This window comes from Ambystoma mexicanum, chromosome 14 (genome assembly GCF_040938575.1).
Source record: "Ambystoma mexicanum isolate Mex_15411 chromosome 14, UKY_AmexF1_1, whole genome shotgun sequence".
In the NCBI taxonomy this organism is placed as follows: Eukaryota; Metazoa; Chordata; class Amphibia; order Caudata; family Ambystomatidae; genus Ambystoma; species Ambystoma mexicanum.
Window position 1 is genome coordinate 378564844 of NC_090940.1, and position 19993 is coordinate 378584836.

At 46.2% G+C, this 19993-nt stretch overlaps 1 protein-coding gene across 2 annotated transcripts in view; it reads right to left on the minus strand.

Moving 5' to 3' along the window:
- Positions 1 to 19993, minus strand: part of MIA2 (MIA SH3 domain ER export factor 2) — a 2742135-nt gene that overhangs the window by 1883481 nt on the left and 838661 nt on the right. For both annotated transcript variants that reach the window (XM_069637493.1, XM_069637494.1), the window contains exon 8: positions 7013 to 7034. In XM_069637493.1, coding sequence (XP_069493594.1) covers positions 7013 to 7034 — 22 coding nt within the window. The remainder of the gene's footprint in view (positions 1 to 7012; positions 7035 to 19993) is intronic.

Sequence of the window (19993 nt, forward strand, 5' to 3'; positions counted from 1 at the left end):
ACTGCTGAACCCATATGCATGCATTCATTTGTTAGCCGATCCCTTAGCCTCTTCCAGAATAAATTGGCTCACACATTGTTTGTCAAGTGTTGGCAATAAAAGGCTGTAGTTTTTTATTGTACAGATATGGTTATAGAGATAACAATAATCACATATCATGATAGTAACATACTTTTGGGCACCAGGTGTGGAGGTTATCCCCTCTGGCTCGTGCCCGCCTTCTCATGTCCCACGACCTGTTGTGGGCACCATACAGTGCCTTGTACTTCTTTTCCTTTGTTCTTGTCCCTTATTTGTAGGGTGGGAGGGTTTTGTGGTAAAGAAGCAAAGGTTTGGAAGGCACTGAGTAAACAGTGCACCTCATGTGTGTTTGGGTCCCTGTTCAGGGTCCACAAACTGTTTGTGTTTTCTCAGAGCATGCCGCTCTGTATTTATAAGACCCTGGGGAGGTCTGGTTCTTTGATATGTATAGTAGTAGGGGCTGTTATGTTTCATCCCCCGGCCGAATAGCCGACTATCTGTCCCCCCCCGGGGGGGGGGGGGGTCAGTTCTTTGAACCAGGTCCCTGCCTGCCTGTTGGTTTCCTTAGGTGCTTAGCACCTTGTTGCATGAAGGAAGGGTGAGGCGATTGCTCACACCTCACCCTTCCTCAGCATTGTGTTGCACAGACTGCGTGATTTGCACATACTGCGTGTCTCTTCGGCTTGGGGGAAGGAGAGGAGCAGAGAGAGGGAGAGGTTGGGCTTCCCCTCCCCAGGCCTGCTGATGGTAACAGCAGTTACCCTGCCTCGCTTTGGGCAGCCCTGCAGCATTGCCCATAACTGCTGAACCCATATGCATGCATACATTTGTTAGCCGATCCCTTACCCTCACCCAGAATAAATTGGCTCACACTTTGTTTGTCAAGTGTTGGCAATAAAAGGCCATAGGTTTTTATTGTACAGATATGTTTATGGAGACAACGATAATCACATATCATGATAGTAACATACTTTTGGGCACCGGTTCTTGAGGTTACCCCCTCTGGCCCGTGCCGCCACACGTGGGCAGGTTGGCGGCTGACCACGTTCCCCCAAAAGTATCTCCTACTGGCAACCCCTGGAGGCTAGAGTTGCTGTAATTTCTCGAAAGAAATGTTCCATGCCCTGTTTTGATAGATGGGTGCCGTCTTTGTGAAAAAGGTCCGGGTCACCCAATGTAATGGCTGGGTGCTTTATGAAGCCCAGTCCTCTTGCTATACAGAATTTTTCTAGCCCCCTGTTGAGTTTTCTTCTAGAAATGTCTACAGATGTGTAGCAGTTGGCCCCTTGCCATTTCTATCTGGGTAGGATGGTCGAGAAATACATTTCCGTTCCTTTCCAATTGTGTGAAATGCCTCAAGGGAGGAACACATGTCCTCATATAAATTGCTCCTTCCAATGGACACTAGGTCATTGCCCCCTAGGTGTATGACCAGAAATTCTGACGGGTCTTTGTATGCAACCAGCTCTGTTAGTGTTTCGTGGATTTCTGCCAATCGTAGGCCTTTGTATCCACCCCATGAGGAAATGGTGTTTCTGAAAGGTGGCCTTTCTTTGGTCTCCTCTGCCCATCGGCCCGTCCTGAAGATAAAAGAGTTGGCGACTATCCATGCTGATTGGAGAGTGGTCCTCCCTTCGCCTGGTGTTTCTGTATGAAGTGGGGGGGTGGGGGGAGAAAGAAAAATGAGGGTGGCTGGCTATATTAGCTGTGGTCTGATGTATCTTTTGTAACAATCTGACTTCCAACCCCCTGTTTCTTATTTGTTGAGGAGCTAAACCTCCTTGCCATGCTGAAGTGGCGGCACCTATTCTGAAAGAGTGGGTGCCAAAACCTTTAGGGTCCCACCCTGCAATGCTGATTGCTTTCATCAGCACCCCTTTGAATTGGTAGCGGTTTAGTGCCGAGATGTCCTTGTGGATTAAAAACCTCCCCCCAACTTTGGGTCTTTGTGTGTAATAGATTTATAATACATACCAGGCAGTATACTGCCTCATCAATGCAACAAATGTGGATAAGTTTGTTTGGCCCCAGTTTTTGATTGTTGGATTTCTATGCTGACGCTCTCCTGTCTGACCCCGTCCTCCATGACACCCAGACCGTTGGTGGCCTTGGTGCTGGAGGCGATGAGTTCTCCCACACAGAAAGCCCCGAAGTATGCCAGGAAGAAAGCTGCTTTGAACAATAAGATCTCATAAGGATGCCAGCATATGGCTTCCAGCTGGTTTGCAATTTGTACCAGTTTGTTGAAATCCAGGGGGCGGCGGGGTTTCGACCCGGTCGCCCTCTATTCTGACAAAACCTTTAAAGCGTAAGAAATTAGAGCGTTTTGGGTGGGGTCTGAATCACCCCGTATTTTTGAGAAATATGAGCTTGCAACTAGGGTTCTTTTAGCCCAATCTCTCTTAAAGCCCTGTTCATGCGCCCATTTTTATTACCTCTACATTGTTTACGCCTGTGGCTTTAAATACGGTTTGTAAGCACTTACTGTATTGCGCTGCGGTGGTGCTTGCCAGCGCTTTCCCTGCCATCTCTGTGAGGAAGCCTAGGGATTTGTAGGGCACCCGTCTTTGAGGTGCCTGGTTCTTGTTGGACATCCCGGCCTTGGCTCTCTGGCACTGGCGTTGATGCCGTTATTTTGTTGGCACCCGTTTTGAGGTGCCTGGTTCTTGTTGGGCATCCCGGCCTGGGCTTTCTGGCGCGGGCGTTGATGACGTTATTTTTGCTTTCCCATTATTTCCCAGCATTCTGCCGGTATTGGCGTCATCTGTTCCCGGGCATGCGGCACTAGCTCCCGGAATCTGCAATGTTATTATCTGTCCCAGCGATGTGCTTTGCTTTGACCACAATGTTTTCTTGTAGTGTGATTGCTGTGATGGCTCGTAGGACTTTTAGCACTAAAGGGCATTTGGTAGACCTTCTGTTTATGGAGCCTACTACTGCCATGTTGTCACACCAGACCAAGAGTTCCGTGTTAGCTAGCTGCCTGCCCCAATGTATAATGTTAGCCAGATGGGAAATATTTCTAGGAGGGTGATGTTTTTAGTCCACCCCGCCTGATGCCATGAGTTGGGCCAGTGTCCTGCCACCCACTCTGTCTAGTATGGCTCCAAACCCCTTGCTCCCGGCTGCATTGGTGAAAAGGACCCTTTTTGTCCATGTGTTCAAAGACGTTCGCCAAAGTGAGGTCCCTTTGAAATCCAGACTTCTGGAAAATACCCTGCCTTGAGGGATTATTCTAGCAGCGCAATTGAGACTGCCTGCTAATGATTGAATTTCTTTAACTGTGCCCTTGTCTTTTGTTGTCAGGGCTTGTATTTTCTCCAAGAGTTCTGCAATTTTTGTTTTCAGGATCTTGCATAAACCCTGTGCAGAGTCAATTTCAATGCCCAGGAAAATTATGTTGGCGGCTGGTTTGGTTGTTTTTTCTTTTGCTAGAGGTATGCCCCACTATGCGGCTATTCCTTCTAATTTCACCAGGGCCCGGTTGCATTCCTCAGAATTTGCTGGGCCCGTTACCATAAAGTCATCTAGGTAGTGTACTACCTTGGTCCCTGGTCTCTGTTTTTGGAGAGCCCATTGAAAAAAGGAGCTGAATTGCTCGAATATGGCGCAGGATACTGCACACCCCATGGAGAGGCATCTGTCTACATAGAATTTGTTAAAAGTAAAACCTAGCCATTGCTGGGAATCTGGATGGACTGGCAAAAGTCTGAAAGCGGATTCGATGTCTAGCTTGGCCATCAGGGCGTTCCTGCCACATTCCTGTATGAGTCTTACCACCTCCTGGAAGTGTGTGTAGGATACTGCGGATTCCGTGTGTGGAATGCCGTCGTTCAGTGATTGGCCTTTGGGATAGGATAAATGATTAATTAGCCTCATTTTCCCAGTTTCTTTTTTGGGGACCAGTCCTAGTGGTGATATTATGTAATCTTTGAGGGGCATGCGGTCCCAGGGTCCTGCAATCCTGCCTAAAAGCAGTTCTTTCTTGATTTTGCTCTCACTATTTGGGGGTTATCCCTGGCTGACTTTAGGTTCAATGGGATGTTATGTGACCCTGTGCCCTTACATGGGATGATAAAGCCCTTGGAAAAACCCCGCCAGATTGCCTCGCTGGTTTCCCTGTCTGGATAATTCAAGAGTGCTTCTCTAAAATAGGTTGGGTTGATGGGAGTCATGCCTGGTGCCAGGCCTGGGGTTGAAAAGGCGCGGGTGGCGCTAATCTTGAGTTTTTGGCTGGCAGTCTGGTGCAGTTGCTTGCTGCGTGATCACCGTTGCAGTTGGTGCAAGCGTGTTTGTACCAGCATTCCTTACCCCAGGTGTACTGGTTCCCCCACCCCCCCCCCCCAAGGTTCCTGCATGGAATGGTGGCTTTTGTAGTGTAGTTCTTGTTTTACCTGTGGGTATTAGACTTAGCCGCCATGGCTGGTTCTTCTGAAAGGGCTGTTCCCCCTTTTTATGTTTCTCATTATCGTTATTTCTGGAACCTTGTGTATTTTTGGAGGAGTTCTGTGAGGCCTCTTCCTCTGCTGGGGGCTCAGCATTTAACATGTACAAGTCATTTTTGACCTTGTCCCATTCTATGGCTGGTCTCTCTGACATGCTTCTCCTAAATCTGATGTCGTATGCTAGCCAGGTCTTCCCTTTCTGGGCGACTTTCACTTCTCTTATTTTGTCCATGCAAGCCCATATTTTTCTGCCATCATGGGGAAATGTCTCCTTGTATATTGTTGCCAAGATGGCAAAAGCCTGAAGCCAGTTGTCCCAGTTCTGTTCTACCTGGGCATTTCTGGCTATGGCTTTCTCTTCAATCTATTTGGGATCACTAAAAGCATCTTTCCCTTTGCGTTGGGCTTCTATTAATGAAAAGATTTCTATGAACTCCTTGGCCCATATGGCTTCTTTGATTGTGATGTCAATATTCCATGCTAGGCATCTTTTATATCTATTCAGTATTTCGTTCTGAAAGGGTTGCTTTGCCCAGTTTGTCCCCCCTGGGTCAGTACTGGGGGTTACCCATGCTTTTAAAGAACCTATTGAGTCTGACGTGGTTGCCGTTGGTGCAACTGTAGTGGCAGATGTTGGTGTTGCTGGCACCTGTCGCAGTGATGTGGCTGGTGCTGCTATTGTTTGGATTGTTGTTGGTGCGGAGGTCACCACTATGGTAGGTTCTACGGCTATGATTTCTGACATGTTCTTGCACAATTTCGCCATTTTCTTTTTTGTTACCTTTTTTAGGGGCATCTGTCACTTTCTGCCTCTTTGCTGGTGTTGTGACATCGTCTTGATTGGGTGGCAAGGGTGTCCCTTCCCTTGGAAGGACGCACATATCTCCCTTACCCATGCCCAACCGTAGCGCTCCACTGCCTCGATGGCTGCCAGCAGTGCATTGATTTGGGTTTTTGAGCCGGTGTTGTGTGTTCTTATGATTTCCGTTTGGGACCCATGTTTCCTTTCCGCCTGTTTGGTTAAAGGGAAGAAATGTGAAAGGCTAGGTTTGGTACTGCAGGGATCTGAAACCGTGACAGCAAGCTCTGTACAGATGTCAAAATTGGAATCACTATTTGCTGTGTTATTGCCCCAGCTATCCTGAGCCCTAAATGCTGTTGTAGCACTTTTGGGTTTTAATTATGCTTGTTTGTTTTCCGTGTAACTGTTGCCCCAAAATCAATATTTGATTTATGCAGACAAAGATGCCTCATTGCGATGATTTTAAGTTGAGTTAATTTGCGTTTATGCCTGGGTTTCAAGTTTCGTGCCTCAAATATGCTTTGTTGTTCTTTGTAACCCACTCGCGTGTGCCCTTTGTTGTCTGGGCCTTAGAAATGTCAAAATTGGCTATCGAACTACAAATGTTGTCTTTATAGTGTTTACGAGTGCTAGGGGACCTGCTTCCTCGTCTGCCCCGGTCTTATTGTGCTTTCGTTTTCCACGCGGAGTTCCCCGCCGCCTGTTTACTAAATTACAACTTCATTTCTTTTAATCGATGCGCAATGCACGTTTCTGAGCCCTGCCGGCGGGCGGTTCCTAGTGGATGTTTATCTTGTGCACGCGTTAGGTAAATAGCATTCTATTTTTGCAAAGCCCGGAGTGGTGGCTTACCTGGGAATGATAGCTGACTGAGATATCCGCCTACGCCAGGCTGCTCCGTTGGTTACTCCTTTCTTTCCTTTCTTTCGTTCGTTCGTTCGTTCGTTCCCGCCTGGCTGGATTCCTGCTTCCCGCGGCACCTCCCAGGAGACTGTTTGTCCAGCGCTGCCGCTCGCTTCTCGGCCGTGCGATGTTAATGAACAGCAGCAATGTTCAAAAGGGGAAACAGACGTTGCGGAATACAACAAACTTCGAGTTTGCTAAAGAAGCAAAGGTTTGGAAGGCACTGAGTAAACAGTGCACCTCCTGTGCGTTTGGGTCCCCGTTCAGGGTCCACAAACTGTTTGTGTTTTCTCAGAGCATGCCGCTCTGTATTTATAAGACCCAGGGGAGCCCTGGGTCTTTGTTATGTATAGTAGTGGGGGCTGTTATGTTTCAGCCCCTGGCTGGATAGCAGACTATCTGTCCCCCGGTGGGAGGCAGTTCTTTGAACCTGGTCCCTGCCTGCCTGTTGGTTTCCTTAGGTGCTTACCACCTTGTTGCATGAAGGAAGGGTGAGGCGATTGCTCACACCTCACCCTTCCTCAGCATTGTGTTGCACAGACTGCATGTCTCTTTGGCTTGGGGGGGAAGGAGAGGAGCAGAGAGGAGGAGAGGTTGGGCTGCCCCTCTCCAGGCCTGCTGATGGTAACAGCAGCTACCCTGCCTCGCTTTGGGCGGCCCTGCAGCATTGCCCATAACATTAAGTGAAACCAGAAGGAACAAGACAAACAAGAATTTCTAAGTAGGTCAACATATACATATTGCGAAACATTTTACTTAACAACCAGTACTACGGTATTGAGGAGACTACAGGAACAATATTTTCAAATGGTAAGCACAAGCGAGAAATACAGGCACTTACCTATATACCGTCTGCTTCCGATCTGAAATGCAGAAAACGGATTGTTTATTTATTTATTCAGATTTGTAGCGCGCACGGCAGCCCGGGGGCATCGTGGCGCTTGTTACAGACATATCTTGGTTACAAATAATACAATACAATAAAGCAATATTAACAAGGAATACATTATTTACAGTGGGAAATATGGTATTTGTACAGTAGCAATGCAGTATATTTACATGGATTCGCATGGGTCACATTAATGTGCAAGGAAAGAGGTCTTCAGTTTCCTACGAAAAATTGGGAGCGAGTTTTCCGCCCTAATGTCTGCAGGGAGAGCGTTCCAGGTCTTGGCGGCAATGTAGGGGAAGCTTAGGCCACCGGCTTTGGGTTTTTTGATGCGTGGGATGCAGAGTAGGTTGGTGTATTGCGTTCTGGTGCGACGGGCGGAGGAGGGTTTGGAGATGGTCTCTGATAGGTAGGACGGGGCGGAGAGAGAGAGGCATTTGTGGGTGAGGGTGAGGATTTTGAGTGTAATTCGTTCTTTAACCGGTAGCCATTGGGCTGAAAGTCTGGCATGGGAGATCTGCTCTCTTCTTGGGATGCGGAGAGCGGCCCAGAGCGCATTGTTCTGTGTGACTTGGAGTCGGTTTAGGTTTTTTGCTGATGTGCCCGCTAGGAGGGCATTGCAATAGTCCAGTTTGGCTCCAATGGTTGCTCTGGCAATGGAGAGGCAATTGGGTTTGGAAAGGTAAGGCTTGATGGCGTTTATGAGTTTGGTGGTGTGGGCAGATGAGGAGGTGATAGCGCTGACTTGTCTGTTCATAAATAAAGAGGAGTCTATGTATACTCCCAGAGTCTTTACCGCTGAGGAGACGGGGATGATGGAGTTGTCAATGGAGAAGTTAGCGTACAGTGTGTCCAGTTTGTCTAGGGTGCTCTCTTGACCCAATATCATGATTTCTGTCTTGTCTCCATTTAAGCAGAGGCCGTTTACTGCCATCCAGGTCAGGACGATGGCGTAGATTGAGTGGAGTGCCTTTCCGTCGTCGTGGTATGACCCAGAGAGGGGTAAAAGTACTTGTGTGTCGTTCTCGTAGTTCGCGTATGTGATGCCCTCTTTTTGACAATCTCGATTGAGATTGTCAAAAAGAGGTTTATTGAACAGGTTGTAGAGTGTGGGAGCAGTGCAGGAACCTTGAGGGACTTCGCAGTGGATTGTCGTGGGAGTGGCGTTGGCGATGTCCAAGACGACTTTCATGGCTCTACCCTCTAGGAAGGAGGTGACCCATAGGGCTGATTCTTTAGAAAAGTTGACAGAGTGTGTGAGGTGTGAGGTGAGGGTCTTGTGATCAACTAGATCGAAAGCGGCCGAGAGATCTAAGAAGAGCAAGAGAGCTGGCTTGCCCTTGTCCATGATTTGGGTGATCTGATTTTTTAGGTCCACCGGGCTGTTTCTGTGCCGTGTCCTTTCCGGAAGCCTGATTGCCTTGTTCCAAGGATGGAGTGGGTTTCCAGAAAGTGCTGGATTTGTCCAGTAATTTCAGGAGAAATGGCGCTGTGGTTATTGGTCTGTAGTTGTTGGGTTGTAGGGGGTCGAGGGTAGTTTTTTTTTTTTTTTTTTTTTTTTTTTTTAGGAGGGGGCGGCCCCATGCCTCTTTGAGGCTAGCAGGGATAATGCCTGTTTTAAAAGACGCATTGATAAAAGCTGTAAAGAGCGGCGCAAAGGAATCTGCGCAGTCTTTGACGAGTTTACGTGGGCAGATATCGCCTTTGTAAGGGGGAGGGTTTGAGATTTTTTAGTAGATTGAAAACTTCTGTTTCAGTGACATCCCTGAAAGAGAAGTCGGGTATGGTTGGCTTCGACGAGGAGGGTGAGGCGTTAGAAATCTTGGTACCTGTGTTTAGGTAGTGCTTTGCAATGGCCTTTGATTTTCTTTTGGAGAAGGTCAATTTTATGTAGCACGGCCGATTGAATGCTGGCACACCATGCTTCATCTTTGATTATTTCATCTGGAGTATTGTGTGGGGGGAGATGAGCTTGTTGAAGATGGCGAAGATCTCTTTAGTGTGTGATTTGGCATTAGAGATTTGTGCGTTGAATGCTTTGGCTTTAGCATCAGTGATAGCTATTTTGTATTGCTTGGAGATTAAGTTGAACTCATTTTTGGTGCTGTGGCATGGGTTGGATTGCCAGCTTTTTAGAGCTGCTCTTTTGTGGGATCGCATTGAGTGCAGTTCTTCAGTGAACCAGGCGTTGGTGTGTAGTGATTTCTTTTCTTTTTTCCATTCGAGTGGTGCTATTTCATTGATAGCTTTAGTAACGACATCTTTGTAGATGTCTGCCAAAATATTGGGGTCATTAGAGAAAGGGGGTGCTAGTTTGGGGGTGTTGAGGTATGGGCGCAGGTTGTCCTCTAAGTTTTTTTGAGCTTCTGACTTGTGCAGCGATAGCAGAGGTCAGGGTTTTTTGGTTTTTGGTGATAGGAATCGAGAATTTGATGCAGTTGTGGTCGGTCCATGGCAATGATGATATTGAGGTGATAGTGGAGAGACAATTATGGTCTACGACCCAGTCTAGAATACGACCTTTAGCGTGAGTGGGGTTCTCTACTTTTTGGGTGAAGCCTAGGTCACTGAGTTCTTTGGAGAGGGCGACTGCAGATTTGTCTTCAGGATCATTAAATACCAGGTTGAGGTCTCCTAGGAGAAGGGTTTTGGTGGAGCTTTTGATATTATTGCTGAGGATGTGGATGATGCTTTCCTGAGATTCAGGGGTGGGACCTGGGGGCGATATAGTAGGTGAATGTTGATGGTGCTGTTGGGTGACAAGAGTGAGTTTGGTCGATAAGTGGCTAACAAGTCAGAGCTGAAGATTCTCCTTGTAGATGAAGGCTACTCCGCCTCCTATTCGTTCAGGTCTGTCTTGTCTGAGTATGGTGAAGCCAGGTGGTAGAGCAAGAGTGACAGCTGGGCCTGATGCTTCATGTAACCATGTTTCTGTGATGGCTTGTAGGTCAATGTTGTTATTCGTTATGAGGTCATGAATATCAGATGCATGAGCTGGGAGGGATCACACATTGAGGAGGGATCATTTGATGTGAGGTATGATTGTGGAGGTGAGGGTGGTAGATGTGACTGTTGTGTTATGCGTGGTTATATTGAGGAGTGTGGTTTGGTTAGTGTGTGGTGTTTGTGGGTGAGAGGGTGTTCAATGTGGGGGATGTGTTTGGAGAGGATGCGGGAGCTCAATCTGTAGTTTCTAAGTTCAATGGGTGGGGGTGGTGTGCTGAATATTGTGGTCTGTGTGCGAGCTCTGAGTCTATCCAGTCTATACATTCTGGCGGTGCAGGGTGCAGGGGGTGCGTTACTGCGATGTGAGTGAGTTTGTGAGGTATCCGGGGCAGCGGGTTGTGTTGGATTGGGGGGTGGGCTGTGTGGCATGAGTGCGAGTTGGGGGCGGCTTGATGTGTAGGGTTTGTGAGCAATGAGTGTGACGAGGAGAGTGAGCACTGTGGTGGTAGTGGTGGCGGCGAGCTTGCAGATGGCTATGGGCATGATTGTGTGCTAGGTGGGGCACAGGAGGATAGCAGGTGGTCAATAAGCACCCCTAAGGCACAGCAAAAATGCAGAGTGGTCAATAAGCGACCCTAAGGCACAACTAGATTGCAGGGTGGTCAAGGATTGCTGTTTTTAGGAAATATGCTTAATGAACACTGCAAACAATTAAACCTTTTGCAAATGGATGACGCAATTCTTTGAACGGAGACCGCTTCTGACTCACAATTAAATCATTCATGATCATTACTTTCCTGTTTAGCAGTGGCAGACTTTTGCAAGAAAACAAATTCTTAAGTATTCAGTACATAGCATATCCGAAATGGACACAGTTTTTGTAAATTATAGCGCATAATTTACACGTAGTTATACCAAATCAAATCTATTACGATTTGCGAAAAGCTGTGTTCCTTTTTTATATTACTTAATAATTATGATCTTTGACATTTATTTCATGAAAACCTATTAACATTGATGTAATGTTTACTGTTGCATTTTTTATATAAAAAGTACAGTATGAATGCATAACTCATTCAGAATAATGTTTTAATAATATGTGGTAGCCTGCAATATCCCTAGAAAAGCCAGAAAATAATGTTCTATTACAGACTAGTTATGACATCACAACTGACCTGTAATAGGAAAACAACATCACAACTGCTGTGTAATCAATTACTACGCTTCCGTTGTGACGTCACAATGACTGTTGCTTGAGCCAGCACACAGCAGAACTCGAGCGGAGCACTTAAAGCAGCAACACATTTTTTAAATTCTGTGCTTATAAAATTGACAAGGAACTGTTTATGGTAGATGGTTCAATTAGCGCACTTTTGCAGTTAACACAAGTAAGCAAGAAACAGCATGTTTTTACTTATTTTAAACCACAAAATGAAAAAGTATTATTCGATTCTTTTATTAAACTGCTAAAACTATTTTTCTGCAACACATTACAATCTGTGTGTTAGCTTTTCCAAATTCAAACATTCTACATTAATTATGTTAATGTTAAAGGTATTTCTGCTGCACACCGTCACCAACGGAATTGGTCCGCAGGAGCTCAGGCAGATCTGCAAGCAAGAAGGGGGGGGTCTGGGTGGAGGGGGGTGTTAATCGGGTGAAGAGGGAGTAGGAAAGTGAGAAAAGTGATGTCCTGTTGACAACTTCAGTTTGGTTTTCACTGTGCGCTGAGCTTGGGTGTGAATATCGGATTGATGTGAGTCCTCGTGTGCTGTTGATACGAGATATATGTTGTTTGTTTTTGCAGTGTGGTGAAGTGCGTGCGGTTTGCCGTGCAAGAGGGTGGTTGTGTGGATTTTTGTGAGTTACATATGCAGAAATTTGAGTTTTTGGGTAAATTGGTTATATGTCTTTTAGTCCTTATAATTCTTGTTCTATGTATCCAGTTGCCCTATGGAGTGGGAATATTCTCTCTCTTTTTCTTTCCTGTCCGTCTAATTGTTAGCAGTGATGGTGTGGCCAGTTCCCAGCTGTGTTATTTCCGACCTTTGTGTACCAGGTTGAGGCGTGCATTGTCACCCACTCTGGTGTTGGTGCTGTATTTTTAAAATCACCCACTCCCTTCCTATCTATTTCCCGTCGGTGATCCATTGCTGCCTGTGTTTACTTTGTAGGCCAAGGTGTTATTGATATATCACCCTTACTCTTCCATTCCGATCTCTCAGTGGTCGTTCTTGGTATGATACTAGCTTATCTATCTTTCAATGAGTAAGTTGATATGCTGTAGATTGTTCTTCCCTTAGTTCAGTTGATGGGCAGTAGCTTAGGGAGATGGGGATGATCGGTTTCCTTTATCAGCATTGTTTCAGCTGTGTATGTGCCCCCATAGGCACTCTTTCTAGTCGTGGGGTGAAGAGGCAAGATTTGAGGAGTTTTCAGAATAGGAGATATCTCTTGTGTTATGTATGTTCTTTGGTAGCTCGTTCCAGGTTTTTGGGGCAAGGTGAGAGACAGAGCATCCTCTGAATGTTCTTTTGTTGTATGGTTTTGGTTACAAACAGATGTCGCTGCAGGATCTGAGTGGCCTTGTTGGGCGGTGTAGGCTTGTTTTTTCACTTAGGAGCTCTGCGCCTTGGCCGTGGATTGCTCTGTGCGTAATGCACATTGATTTGAACTTGATTCGCTGTTTTATTGGCAGCCAGTGTAGCATTTTCAGCGCATGTGTGATGTGTTCTCTTCGAGGTAGTTTGAGGAGCAGTCTGGCCACTTAATTTTGTATGCGTTGGATTTTTTTAAATAGAAAATGGAAGATCTCTTACATTAGATTGTGCAAGAAGCTAGGTAGTAAAGGTGTGTAGCCATGTGTTATAAGGAGTACAATACCCTCTCTACTGTACATAAAAAGGACATTTAACAAGTCACCTCGGAATTACATAACCTTATAAATGAACATCGACTTCGGCCTCCTTTCTCTATTTAGTCACGGAATTCCTCAGTGACTTCCAATATCCTTAGAACGTAAGGTAGGGGGTACTTTATGACATATATAAATGTAATATGAAGTATTTTTCATATAGTTGCTTGTTAGGACAGTTTTTCTTAAGTCCAAGTAAGGGCTTCATAAAACCTTACATCTGAGGCAGTACATAAATCCACGCTTGGTATAAGGCTGTACCACCCCAGAACATTTGATAGCAAAGACAGAGCATCCACACTTATTAGGAGGGAGAGAGGGCTGTAGCTTGGTACAAAGAAATTGTAGCATACATACGGTCCAGAGAAACAGTATGCATTGTAAAAATAAAGGGTTTATTTAAATACAAGTAGGCCAAGATAAATATTGGGTAAGTACTATTTAAGCAATAAGCCCGGAGCAGGGGCTGGGGGGGGGGCATTACCACTTCAGGTAATGGCACGGGGCCCATAGTTAACAAAGGACAGTGGAGGCTTCCAGCAATGGATACTTCACAGATTCTCGTTGCTGTGTGGATTTGGCACCATTTTACAATAGCCAGTTGAAGAAAGAATATCGTTGGTCGGATTCTCTTCACTCTCTCGGCCCTGCACTCATGTGAGGGGGACTGCAGGGATTTGAATCGTGTCTCTGGAGGTCAAGCAGGAGTCCACCAAAGTTTCCGCTGGATTCGGACTTCAGAACACCATGCACCGCACGGAGGCTTGAGGTCCCAGGGTATTGGCGGTTTGCAGCCCAACAAGGTCAAAGCACGTCTTGGGATGGCTAAAAATGCAGATCTTTCTGAGACTAGTGGAGCTCGCCTGCTTCTGGGTAGGATTCGTCGCATTTGGGACCCCAAGGTCGATTGGAAGGAATGGTTGCACCAGGCTCCAGTTACACAGCAGGTTCGCCAGTCGCTGGAAAACACTACAGACATATTTTCTTCATCTTCCTCTTCGGTTTCAGCTCCAGTGTTTGACCCGTCAGCAGCTTTCAGGTTCAGAGCATTTACCAGGAACTAAAGCACAACTTCTGCAAATTCTCCCTGCAGTTTACACAAAGGTGTGGTCTGGCTGTACAATCAGGACAGCCAGCCGGCCACTGAGAGAATGGGTTCCTTTCGGGAAAGGTGAAAGACAAAGAGCTGCAATGTTTGGACTTTTCCTCCGCAGAAACTGTGGAGCATAGGCAGGGAATACAAAGGAATCCCACTGAAGACAAAACTTCCACCAAGGTCATTCCCACCTAGAATGACAGGGGATGACCTCAAAAACAACAAGCACACAAAAAATGGTGAAAAAAGAAGGAGTCCACCATTCTAGCAGAACGGTGGCCCTTCTGTCTATTACCAAGGCTGATTTAACAGCCTGCGAGCAATAATAAATAAATGTCATAAGTTATTACACATCCACCAGCCATTCAGGTCAACTTGCTATTGCAAAACAAATTTGACCAAGTAAGTAAGAAAAGGGATACATTGTATTGACCCAGCACTCCACATACGTGGGCTGTGCTGGCTCACTATATAAAATGTAAAGGGGATGAAAATCCCTCTTTACCCCTTGGGAACAGTAGTTCACCCAAGTACATTAAGGATACATTTACAGGGAAGCCCAAAGAGGGAACGCAGCCTAAACCCAAAAGTTATAGGAAACTATAACTTCAATAATACACTATGGAGGGACTTAAAAAGGTCACCCATAAGAAGAGTAAAAGGTTTCTACTCACTAAGCTAAGAGACAAGGGAAATTAATCACCAAGTCCAAGCAAAATGTTTTGGGGTTGACACAGGTCAGGAAGATTTATCATAAATATGAACATCTTACCCAACATTGGTTAATTGGGTTCCCATATCTAACTAAAGTTAATAAAACTGAGGTTGATCGGTGGAAGGTTTAGAAATAATCATAAGCATTGACATTGCTCTGGGAAACGCTCCAGACAATACTTTTTAGCATGCCATGCCATTGCAGAAAAGGAAAAGGAAAAACCATATGCAAATGAGGCTTGATCCCACCCCAAAGAGAAAATTCCAGCCGAATTAGGTCACAACCTTTCTGCACATGATCACAAGTAACCCCAGACATGTTTCAGCCTTTTTGGGCATCGCCAGTGAGGCGTAGCTTGGGTCTTTGTGCACACTAGGCATGGCATCCATATCTCAGCATACCCTTCTGACTTGGGAAGACATTAACAAAACTGAAGGATGATGGCTGGAAGGCTTTGATTTAATCATGACCACTGGCATTGCTCTAATATGCAAATCATGCTTGGTCCGACTACCACCCCAAAAGAGACAATCCAGTCTGAACTGCTAGGTTGCACACACCCAGACCCATTGGGGATCGCCAATGAGGTTTAGTGTGGGTCTCTAAGCACAGAAGGATTGGGACTTGGGTTTGGTCATCCCCAACCCACTTCTCAGTGACATTAACAAAACTGAAGGTTGATGGCCGAAAAGGTTTTAAATTAATCAGCACCACTGGCACTCATGTGGGCAACCCTACAAAGCATGATTTTTCAGGCTGAATCCACAATGGTTAGAGAAAATGGGCTTCATTACATGTTTGGTGGTAGCCTTGCTCCTAAATCCGGAAGGCTGTAGACAAACCTGTGATTTTTCCCGGCACCTGTGAATGGGCAATTACCGGGTCATTACGGCCCTGCCGGACCCGGTAATTGCAGTGTCAAAATCCTACTTCTATCCCTTACCCTTGAAAGCAAACGAAAGTGGTTTACTTTTGTCTTGGTCCAGAAGAATGACTCCCTTTCTCTGGACACGTACAGTTCTATACAATGGCAGTTCAATGAAGTAGGGGGGGGGGGGGGGGGAATGTCTTCCTTCCCCTGATCTTTCTAAGGCTGGTTGTCACAGTTCCACAAAGTAGTGGGGGGTTGGGGGGCGGTGGGTGTCTCCTTTTCCCTGGCCTTTCCCAGGCTTGTTTGCACAGTTCAACAAAGTATGGAGGAATGTCTTCCTTCCCATGGCCTCAGGCTTATTCTCACAGTTCGACAAAGTAGGGGGAATGACTCCCTTCCCCCATGCCCATCTATCTCATGCCTGTGATGAGCCTCTTCCAGTGACTTACTTGGACAGACCTTGTATTCGACCTTACCAGGTACTGCAACGAAGAAGAGGGCTTGTCGGAGGACCTTGTCCTGATGCACGGTTGGGTCCTCTACCCCTAGGTATGCTTGACTGGTTCTTCACAGTATCCCTGGCACACTCCCCTGCCAGGAATACTGTCTCTCCTTCGTAGTGTCCTTGACCCTATTGTTACGATTTCTTATTCGATTTCTCATTCTTGGGTCCCAGACACCTCCACATTGGTTTCTCCTTCTTGGGCCCTCAACCCCTTCACACTGGCTTTTCCAGTCCCAGACCCCTGTATCTGTGTTTCTCTTTCTCGGGTCACAGAGGGCCTTCTTCACACTGGTTTCTCAAATGCCCTTGAGGTCCCTAGGCTGCCATGTACCTTCTGTATGTGTTCCCTATCTCTCACCTCGGTCGTCGGCCTCCTTGCATCTTCCAACGGTTCTTCTGTGTTACCTGTATGCACGTTGCCCTACGCGGCTCAAGCACTTCCTAGTAGTCCAGTTACGCATACCTGCTAGACAGTCTCTCTCTGCGCTCGTCTGTGTCAGGAGCCTCGGCCTCTTCCGGCCTTCGGTCCTCAGTCCTCTTCCAAGCAGCTAGGGACGACGTCTCTCCTTCCGTCCCGGTCAGTGGCTGCAGGATCAGCTCTTCAGTCTGCGCAATGCTTGCCTTGTTCGCGGCACCTCCGGGGAGGGGCTGACAATGTTAGTCCTTCTTTCCTTTTTAAGTTCCACGGAACAGAAAGGCTAGACTGCTCAACAAGATTGTCTTGGGAGTTCTTTCTGTTGCATAACATCTTCCTCGTCTCAGTAGCTTGAGGTGAGGTGAGGTGACAGTTCAGTGGAGTCAGTCTTGATCTTCCTCGTCACAGTATATTGAGGGAATAGTCCAATGGAGTCTGCCCTAATCTTCCTCGTACCAATACAAGTAGCAATATTGCTATAGCATAAGTACAAAGGGAAGTTTGTAGGAGTAGAGGGAGCTAAGGATGGAGGTGTGAAAGAGGTAGGTGAGTGGGAAAATACTGCTTCTGCCTAGGATGTCCTTCCTGTATCCCAAAGGGGACTCCCTCCCCCACAGATCCTCCCGCTGAGCACCGCCCCTAGGGGGTCTATCGGGTAGTGGCCTCACCTCCCCGGCCTCATGGAAAGGGTCTCCCACTCGGGGAGAAGGGACGACATCATAGGATTTGTCACACCACAAACATTTTTATCCGAATGAAGTACCAATTCTGCCCGAGATAGTTCTATTTATGGGTTTGGCATTGTACAACTGTTCTCATTTAAAGATACAACTTTAAGGTTGTTGTCAAATCCAGGGCATACAGCCCTGATCTGCTTCCAAAGCTAGGCTTGAGAAGAAAAGGTTCTTTTCCCAAGGTGGTATTGGAGGTTAAACCAACAAGAAAGATAATGGACGCCCCTACTTAAGATATGGGTCGAACATCTGTATAGAGTTTAGTCAATCCTACTTGTGACACCCTTTGTAATGATGTACAACCAACAGACCACTTGTGACATCAATATTGTCATTTAACACTTTTATTGACACACTTGGCAAGTTAGGTTGAGATGAATTCATGTAAGGATACAGGCATGGCTCAACATAATTCAGGAGGCCCCTCTGGCTTGGGCAAGTCATACAGTATCTGGGAAAGTGAAAACAATACAATGCCAGGGTTTCCTAATCTGATAAAATCCTGGGAGATTTCCTGGCTTCACAGATCTGACAGTTAAGCTTTTAGCTAGGACCCCCATACCTTGCCCTTTTGGCTCCCCCATCTCTTCCAAGGTATGGGAGAGGATGAATGCATAAAGGGTGCAGGGATTCCAGCTAGAAAAACAAGAGGTGTGTCCTCTTCTAAAGTGTCAAGTGATAACTAAATGAGTGGGAGGACCTACAGTCCTAGTCGAAATTCCCTAATCTATTAAACAAACTTATGGTCATAACACTGCAAGGAAAGCATGGTATCAAAATAAGACAGACACAAGTGATCACAGTTCAAGGGTGTTTATAACGGTAAAATGTGTGAGATAAAGGTATTACCCAAATTGACCTTTTACAATTGACTTTTTGCACAGATTGACCTAATTATAGTGGTCCTAACTGACCTTCTGCACAATTGACCTTTATATTATTTTCGTTATTTTATATAGGTTTTGGGTTGGTTTTGGATTATAAATAATATAAGGGGATTGGGGGAGAGGTTGCGGGGGGGCAGGGTTTGAATTGGGTGGGGGGGGGTCGCAGGGGGTTTCCCCCTGCATACATGTCCTAATTGACCTTCTAAATTAGGTCAATTCTCCCGAGATCAATTGTGAAAAGGTCAATTAGTATACAACCGAGATAAACACTTAATCTAAACCTAAATCTAAGATGGGAGCAAGCTAGTCTATCAAATAATAATACAGTCCTAGTTGAGTCTAGTCAAATACAAAGGGCCTTTACTAAAAATAAAAACTATTGCCAATCCTTACCGCTATGCTACAAAATAGCGTGGGATAATGTTCACAAGAAAAGAAAGAAGTGTTCACCAAATGATGAGTCAGGATGCTATGGTCGGGGTCTCCCTTCCCCACGTTTCACTGAAGCACCGGCACAGTTCAGAACGGTCAAGGTGCTTCAGTATCCCCATTCCCATTGAGTCCTATGAGACTAAATGGGCATGGGGATTTACTGTTCCGCCCCAACTTGTGATATCCCAGTGGCACCGGGATATCAGGCAGCAGAATTGGCGTTATGGGGTTATCGCCAACCTTGTAATGAGGCCCATTGTCACCATCACCCATAGGTCTGGGTCCACCCTCATGTGCTTAAAACATGATCCGCCACTGTTATTTCCTTTTTGGTCTCAAGCTCTGGGAAGTGTCTGAGATATTCCACCCAGAAGGCTTGTAGCAGCTTGTTCACCATCTTCTCTGGTCCATTTCAAGGGCCGTAGATATAGTCGTCAGAAGGCTTTTGCCTTCCTTCCTTCCTTCCTTCCTTCCTTTCTTGTTCCCTAGTTTCCTCCAACAGCTGAGTAGTAGTACTCAGGAGGCCTACTTTTGTTCTTGTTCTCTCGCTCTCTTTCCCACTCTGTCACACCGTTCACTTATTTTCCATATTAATTGCCTCATCCAATCTGTTATTGATCCCTCACATATCATCCCTTTGCCAAACTCATTCTTTCATCATTTTTTTCTCTTTTTGTTTCTTTTCTTTTTCTCTTTCATGTTTTTGTGCAATCCTTTCCCTAGGTTATATCTATTATATTTTGGTATTATCCACGTTATCATTACCATTATGCTTACACCAAAAGGGCACCTTTCCACTGCATTCCTTTCCACTGCTCAATATTCTCCCCTTTTCTCCTCACAGCCTTAGGTGATCCCTCCCCATTTTTACATGCGGCCTACCATTTTCTCTGTCCTTTCCCCATGAAAAGGAACTGGCTGTATTTTCCCTTGAAAGAATTCAACAAAGGTAGCAGGCGCCCCTCTCTCGGAAGAACAAGGCATGATACCCTGCTCAGTGGTTGTTAACCACATTGAGAGTTCGCAGCCATCTGTTTTTTGCTCAGTGTACCTTTCACAGATGGGAAATATCCATTTGCATATCAGTCTTTGTCCCGCCCACAGGGGCGCCTGCAACCTTTGTTGAATTCTTTGAAGGAACTTAGGGTTGGTCACCCTAGGTTACCTGGGGGCAACCAGACGTGGACTCCCTGCTCACTGTGCTTAGAGAGGCTAAGCTTCACCTCACCGATGATGCCCAATAAGGCTGAAACATGTGTATGGGGTTGCTGTTGGTACTGTGGGCGGGACAAAGGCTGAGAAAGGTGCGCCTGCTACCTTTGTTGAACCCACTAGACAGCTTTGTTCCCTGACCTTGATGTCACTGTTTCTTGGTGTCAGAGGCGGGGGAGCGGAAAAAACCCACACAAAGTCCTCTG